The sequence below is a fragment of the Gekko japonicus genome, unplaced genomic scaffold, assembly GCF_001447785.1.
Source record: "Gekko japonicus isolate JY-2015 unplaced genomic scaffold, Gekko_japonicus_V1.1 scaffold1280, whole genome shotgun sequence".
NCBI lineage: Eukaryota > Metazoa > Chordata > Lepidosauria > Squamata > Gekkonidae > Gekko > Gekko japonicus.
The window spans coordinates 96,757-103,670 of record NW_015165276.1 but is presented as its reverse complement, the minus strand read 5'-3'; the positions used below and the strand labels follow the sequence as shown (position 1 = coordinate 103,670).

The following is a 6,914-nucleotide window of genomic DNA, read 5'->3' as shown; positions in this document are numbered from 1 at the left end:
CCTCTGTGAGGGCAGATCTGCAAGTCCCCCCCACCAATAGCTAGCTATCCAAAACAGTCCAGTGGCACCTTTAAGACCAAGTCTTATTCAGGTACAAGCTCTCCCTCCTCTATGAGGACAGATCTGCACGTCCCCCCCTTCCAATAGCTAGCAATCCAAAACGGTCCAGTGGAGCCTGAATGGTGGGTGATGTCAGGGGGTGTGGCATATGCAAATGAGTTGTGCTAATGTGCGCCTGCACCGCTTTTTCTAAGAAATGACCCCTGACCAACCCCCCCATCGCCCCCCCCTGCAAGGCAAAGGATGAAAATGCCCTCCTTTCCCGCCCGTCCCCGGTAAGAGGACCATTTCTAAACTGAACTGCAAGAGACTTTTATTGCAACTGTACAAAGCAAAACAGACAAGACAGACGGAAGCCCGTCTCACAGGTGAAACGAGGCGTTGGCCAGTGTTTGTTCCCCAGCACGGGATTTGGGGGTGGACGGATGACCAGCAGCCACGGCACGGCCGCCAACGCCTGCCCCCGGTTCAGAAATTGGGCTTGTGTTTCTTCACCTCGACCATGAGGTGGTGGATGTTGATGAGCTCCGAGCGGACGGGCAGGGCCTTCAGGGGGGGCAGCGCCATGACCTTGTGGAAGCGGTGGTAGTACTGGATCAGCTGCGTCAGCGCCCCCTGCAGGGAGAGAGGGGCGGGGAGGGGGGTGAGAGATGGGGAGGGGAGAGCAAAAGAGGCTCTGGCTGCACAGGCTCACACACAAGCCCTCCAGCCCGGCCCCGCCCTCCTCCGCAAGCTCCGCCCCCGGCCTCTGCGGGCCGCCGATACCCAGGCGAGGAGCCTACCAATTGGAGGAGAACCAGAACGGAAGCAGGGGGTCGACAAAGGAGGGGAGCCAAACCCATCACTCCTGCTCCTCTCGAGCAAAGTGGGAGTCCAGAAAAAGGACTGCTTGTGGCTCAGCAGTAGAGCCTCTGCTTGGCATGCAGAAGGTCCCAGGTTCAATCCCCGGCATCTCCGGTTAAAAGGGACCAGGCGGTAGGTGATGTGAGAGAAGAAGAATCATAGAACGTTAGAGTTGGAAGGGACCTTGCAGGTCATCCAGTCCAACCCCTTGCACTCTGCAGGAGCACAGCCGAAAGAGAGCCCTACATACCTACAACATACCCGAAAGATGGCCATCCAGCCTCCGCTTGAAAATGTCCAGCGAAGGAGCACCCACCACCTCCCGAGGCAGACTGTTCCCCTGCTCAACCACTCTGACAGTTAAGAAGTCTCTCCTGATATTTAGCCGTATCGACTCCCTTGTAATTTCCACCCATTAGATTTAGTCTTGCAATCCGGAGCAAGAGAGAATAGATCTGCTCCATCGTCTACATGACAGCCCTTCAGATACTTGAAGACTGCAACCATGTCCCCTCTAAACCTTCTCTTTCCCAGGCTAAAGATACCCAACTCTTTCAGCCTTTCCTCCTATAAGACTTTGATTTCAGCCCTCTCACCATCCTGGTTGCCCTCTTCTGGACACGCTCGAGCTTGTCAACATCCTTCCTAAAGTGTGGTGCCCAAAACTGGACACACAACTCCAGGTGAGGCCTGACCAAAGCAGAATAGAGTGGAATAGAGAAGACATTGGATTTCTACCCCGCCCTTTACTCGGAGTCTCAGAGCGGCTTACAAACTCCTTTCCCTTCCCTTCCCCACAGCAAACACCCTGCGAGGTAGGTGGGCCTGAGAGGGCTCTTTCGAGGACTGCTCCCGAGAGAATTTGTGACTGACTCAGGGTCACACCAGCAGCTGCATGTGGAGGAGGCGTGGGGAATCAAACCCAGTTCTCCCATATTAGAGTCTGTGCTCTTAACCACGACACCGAACTGGCTCTCCACCTGAGACCTTGGAGAGCCCCTGCCAGTCTGAGTAGACAATACTGAACTTGACGAATCCGCGTGAGATTCAATAGCGTTTAGATTTGTGTGTATGTCCAAGCTGTGCTGGAGGAGGGGACTGGGGGGGTGAATCCCCCACCACTACCAAGAAAGCACCACTTGGCATGACAGAGTGCCAATCTGGGGGGTGATCCACCCCTCTGCCCCCTAAGGCAGGCCAAGACAAGCCTCCCCTCTTGTAGACTAGGGGAATGAGCCTCCCGGCTCATTCGCCAGCCAGCCAGGCCCTCGCTCAGCAGTGGCTTCCTCACCCAAAGAGCAGTCTGGGGACAGAGGGGGTGTGCAGACAAAGCCTCCCCCGAAGTAGGCAGCATCTGCTAGGGAGGCTCCAGGGACGGGCAGGGTGTGTGTGTGTGTGTGTGTGTGTGTGTGTGTGTGTGTGAACAATCCTGCTGCCTTTTGTAATCCGGGCGGGGAGGCAATCAGCGAAGGGACCAAGCGAGGATGGCTCCGGATGAGAGAGGGCGCAGGAAGCAGGAGAGAGCAGAAGGCATTTCTCTGCCCTGCTGCCGCCCAAGGCCCTGGAGGAAGAGATGCCGGCGTTTGCCCCTGGGAAATTCTGCCCAACGCAGCCCTCCCCCGCCCCCCGCCCTCTTCAGTCCGAATGGATGATTTGCATTGGAAATAATCATTACCCTGGTGGGATAAGGACAAAAGGGAAGCCATGTTGGATCAGGCCAATGGCCCATCCAGTCCAACACTCTGTGTCACCCAGTGGCCAAAAGGACCAGGTGCCCTCAGAACTCCAGAAGCCCCCCCACTGCTGCCCCCCCCCCCCAAGCACCAAGAATGCAGGGCATCCCCGGCCCCAGACCGAGAGTTCCTATCTATACCTCATGGCTAATAGCCACTGATGGACTTCTGCTCCATATAAGAACATAAGAGAAGCCCATTTGGAGAAGCCCACTGTCCCTCCCCCCAAAGCACCAAGAATACAGAGCATCACGTGCCACAGACATAAGAACATAAGAGAAGCCAATGTTGGGTCAGGCCAGTGGCCCATGCAGTCCAACACTCTGGCCAGAAATACGAGGGGCCATCAGGAGGTCCAGCAGTGGGGCCAGGACACTAGAAGCCCTCCCACTGTTGTCCCCCCCCCCCAAGCACCAAGAAGACGGAGCATCACTTGCCCCAAACCGAGAGTTCCTAAGAACATAAGAGAAGCCACTGTTGGATCAGGCCAATGGCCCCTCCAGTCCAACACTCTATCACACAGTGGCCAAAAACACCAGGGGCCATCAGGAGGTCCAGCAGTGGGGCCAGGACGCTAGAAGCCCTCCCACTGTTGCTCCCCCCCCAAGTGCCAAGAAGACAGAGCATCCCTTGCCCCAGACATAAGAACATAAGAGAAGCCAATGTTGGATCAGGCCAAAGGCCCATCCAGTCCAACACTCTGTGTCACACAGTGGCCAAAAATACCAGGGGCCCTCAGGAGATCCAGCAGTGGGGCCAGGACACCAGAAGCCCTCCCACTCTTGTCCCCCCCCCCCAAGCACCAAGAAGACAGAGCATCCCTTGCCCCATAAGAACTTAAGAGACGCCAATGTTGGATCAGGCCAGTGGCCCATCCGGTCCAACACTCTGTATCACACAGTGGCCAAAAATACAAGGTGCCATCAGGAGGTCCAGCAGTGGGGCCAGGACCCTAGGAGCCCTCCCATTGTTGCCCCCCTTCCCAAGCACCAAGAAGACGGAGCCTCACTTGCCCCAGAGTCCCTATCTGTACCTTGTGGCTAAGAGCCACTGATGGACCTCAAAACGTGGCAGCTGAGCTACTGCAAAAGAAGGAAGCTGACCCCACCCCCCCTGCGGTGGCCCTGTCTTGGGGGCAACTTGTCATTTGGCCTGGGCTTCTCTTCCTGCCAAAATCTATGTACTGCAGGAGGGGGGACAAGGACCAGGGAACATTCATGCACTTTTGGTGTTCCGGCCCCAGAATAGCGCTCGCTCCGGGCCTCCCCCCCCCCCCGCTGGGGGCCAGGAACCCACTGGCCCTCTCCCGCACGGCTCTGTGCCCCACCTGGATGATGGTGGTGCCGTTCTTGAAGTTGGTGAAGGAGCGCATCACGTCCTGGCTCAGGGACTCCACGGCCGCCTTCCACGTCCCGGCAAAGCCTCGCACCAGCTGCGTCACCCGGGCTGCAGAAGCAGGGCCACAGAGGGTTTTGTGGGTCTGCTGATTAAAACGTTTCCGCCCCTCCCTTCCCCCGGGCCCCGGGCTGGCCCGTAGCGACAGCGGGGCATTTCAGGGCCATGCCCCCTCACACAACGGCCCCGCCCCACCGAGTCCTGCTGCATGCCCCTGGCCTCCTCGGGAGCCACAGGAGGGCCGCCATTTCTCCTGCCGCAGTCAGCTGGCACGAAGAAGAAGAAGAAGAGGAAGAGAAAAGATTGGATTGATATCCCGCCCTTCACTACCCAAAGGTGTCTCAGAGCGGCTTACAAGCTCCTTTCCCTTCCCCTCCCCACAACAGACACCCTGTGAGGTAGGCAGGGCTGAGAAAGCTCTGACAGAAACTGCTCTTTGTCAAGAAGAGCTCTTATCAGAACTACAGCTTGCCCAGGGTCATCTAGGATGTGCAAGTGGAGGAGGAGGAGAAGAAGAAGAGGAGGAGGAGGAGGAGATTGGATTTATACCCCGCCCTTCACTACCCAAGGGAGTCTCAGAGTGGCTTACAAACTCCTTTCCCTCCCCCTCCCCACAACAGACACCCTGTGAGGTAGGCTGGGCTGAGAGAGCTCTTGACAGAAACGGCTCTTTTTCAAGAGCAACTCTTATCAGAACTGTGGCTTGCCCAAGGTCATCCAGCCAGGTGCAAGTGGAGGAGGAGTGGGGAATCAAACCCGGTTCTCCCAGATTAGAGTCCACACACTTAACCACCACACCAAATTGGCCCCCCAGATACACGGGAACGGGACCCGCTTCTCTCAGTAAAAAAAAAGTCTTTCTGTTTTGAGTCAGCAGAAATCCTACCACAGCTAGGGGGAGAGAAGCGGGGAAGTTGCAGCTTCCCTTGCTCATGGGGATGCGGGGTGGTTTTTTAAGAAGAAGAAGAGGAGAAGAGGTTGGATTTATACCCCGTCCTTCACTACCCAAAGGTGTCTCAGAGCGGCTTACAAACTCCTTTCCCTTCCCCTCCCCACAACAGACACCCGGTGAGGTGGGCGGGGCTAAGAGAGAGCGCTTTCCAGAACTGTCCTTGAGAGAACAGATCTGAGAGAACTTGTGACTGACCCAAGGTCATCCAGCAGCTGCAAGCGGAGGAGTGGGGAACCAAACCCGGCTCTCCCAGATTAGAGTCCGCGCACTTCACCACGACACCAAACTGGCTCTGTGCAAAAAATTCTCCCCTGGCCTCCCCCTCTCACCGGATTTCCCAATGCTCCATCAACCAAAATTTTCTGGCTACGGGCCTGGTTCCAGGTGCCTTGCAGCAATAGAGAGGAGCTCCAGGGTCCGGAAAGCCCCCCTTCCCTATCCCCCCCCCCCCCAGCAGGCTCACCTTCCTCCCCCCGCAGTCGCTCCAGCTGGCCCCGCTCCGCCAGCGCCTCGGCCTCCTTCACAAAGGCGATCATCCCCCCAAAGCCGGGGGCCAAGAGTTCTTCGATGAATTCCTTGGGGAAAGGGAGTCAACAAGTCGAAATGAAATCAGGAGTTTTTGGCTAAACATGAGAGAGAACTTCCTGACAGTGAGAGCCATTCCTGAGTGGAAAAGGCTTCCTCGGGAGGTGGTGGGCTCCAGTGTTCCCTCTAAGCTGAGTTAGTGTGAGCTAGCTCACAGTTTTTTAGCCTCCGGCTCACACATATTTGTCTCAGCTCAGGAAGGAGGGCTCCAGAGCAAACTAACTGATGAAGTGGCCAAATCGCTCACTCACAACTTTCTTGCCGGTCGCTCACAAAGTAGAATTTCAGCTCACAGGACTCCACAGCTTAGAGGGAGCATTGGTGGGCTCTCCTCCTTGGGCGGTTTTCAGACCATCTGACAGCAAGGCAGATTCTGGGAACTTGGGCAAATGACGAGAAGGGAGGGCAGGGAGGGTCGCCTCAGTGCGTAGTTCTCTTGGTGGCCCTTTCTTGCACGCCCAGGGAAATGCTGATCGCCACTTTGGGGTCAGGAAGCAATTTTTCTCCAGGCCGGTTTGGCTGGAGATCCTGGGGTGTTGGGTTTTTTTTGCCATCTTCTGGGCACGAAGCGGGGGTCACTGGGGGGGAGGAGACATCCTGTGAGGTCGGTGGGGCCGAGAGAGGTCTTTCGAGAACTGCCCTTAAGAGAACAGCTCGGAGAGAACTTGTGACTGACCCAAGGTCACCCCGCTGGCTGCGTGTGGAGGAGTGGGGAACCAAACCCGGTTCTCCCAGATTAGAGTCCGCTGCTCTTAACCACGAGACCACACTGGCTCTCCTATGCTCGTGAGAAGATTATTGGCTTGATTTTTAAACATATGCTGGGAACCAACTGTGGATTGGTCTATACTGGGACAGCAGAATTTTTCTCTCTCTTCCTCCTTCGACTCCTCCGGTCCAGTGAACAGTCTCCCTTTCTGGCTGCGCCAAACATGGGGGTGGCATTGCCTCCCTGCCCTCCCTCCCCTTACCAGGCCGGTTTGGCCGGGGATCCTGGAGGGGTTTTTGTCATCTTCTGGGCATGGAACAGCCGTCACTGGGAATGTGTGGGAGAGACTAATTTGTGAATTTCCTGCACAGTGAGCCCGTTTGGTGTCGTGGTGAAGTGTGCGGTCTCTAATCTGGGAGACCCGGGTTTGATTCCCCACTCCTCCACATGCAGCTGCTGGTGTGACCTTGGGTCAGTCAAAAGCTCTGGCACAGCTGTTCCTGAAAGAGCAGTTTGTGTCAGAGTTCTCTCAGCCCCACCCACCTCACAGGGTGTCTGTTGTGGGGAGGGGAAGGGAAAGGAGTTTGTAAGCCGCTCTGAGACTCCAAGTGAAGGGCGGGGTATAAATCCAATCTCT

The 6,914-nt window shown here is 56.4% G+C and overlaps 1 protein-coding gene across 1 annotated transcript in view; it reads right to left on the bottom strand.

The window, feature by feature from the left end:
* Positions 1 to 347: 347 nt before the first annotated feature.
* Positions 348 to 6,914, bottom strand: part of VPS52 (VPS52 GARP complex subunit) — a 30,172-nt gene continuing 23,605 nt past the window's right edge. The window contains exons 18-20 of the mRNA XM_015410265.1: positions 5,447 to 5,558; positions 3,964 to 4,082; positions 348 to 675 (exon numbers count right to left, since the gene is read on the bottom strand). Coding sequence (XP_015265751.1) covers positions 529 to 675; positions 3,964 to 4,082; positions 5,447 to 5,558 — 378 coding nt within the window. The 3' untranslated portion in view covers positions 348 to 528. The remainder of the gene's footprint in view (positions 676 to 3,963; positions 4,083 to 5,446; positions 5,559 to 6,914) is intronic.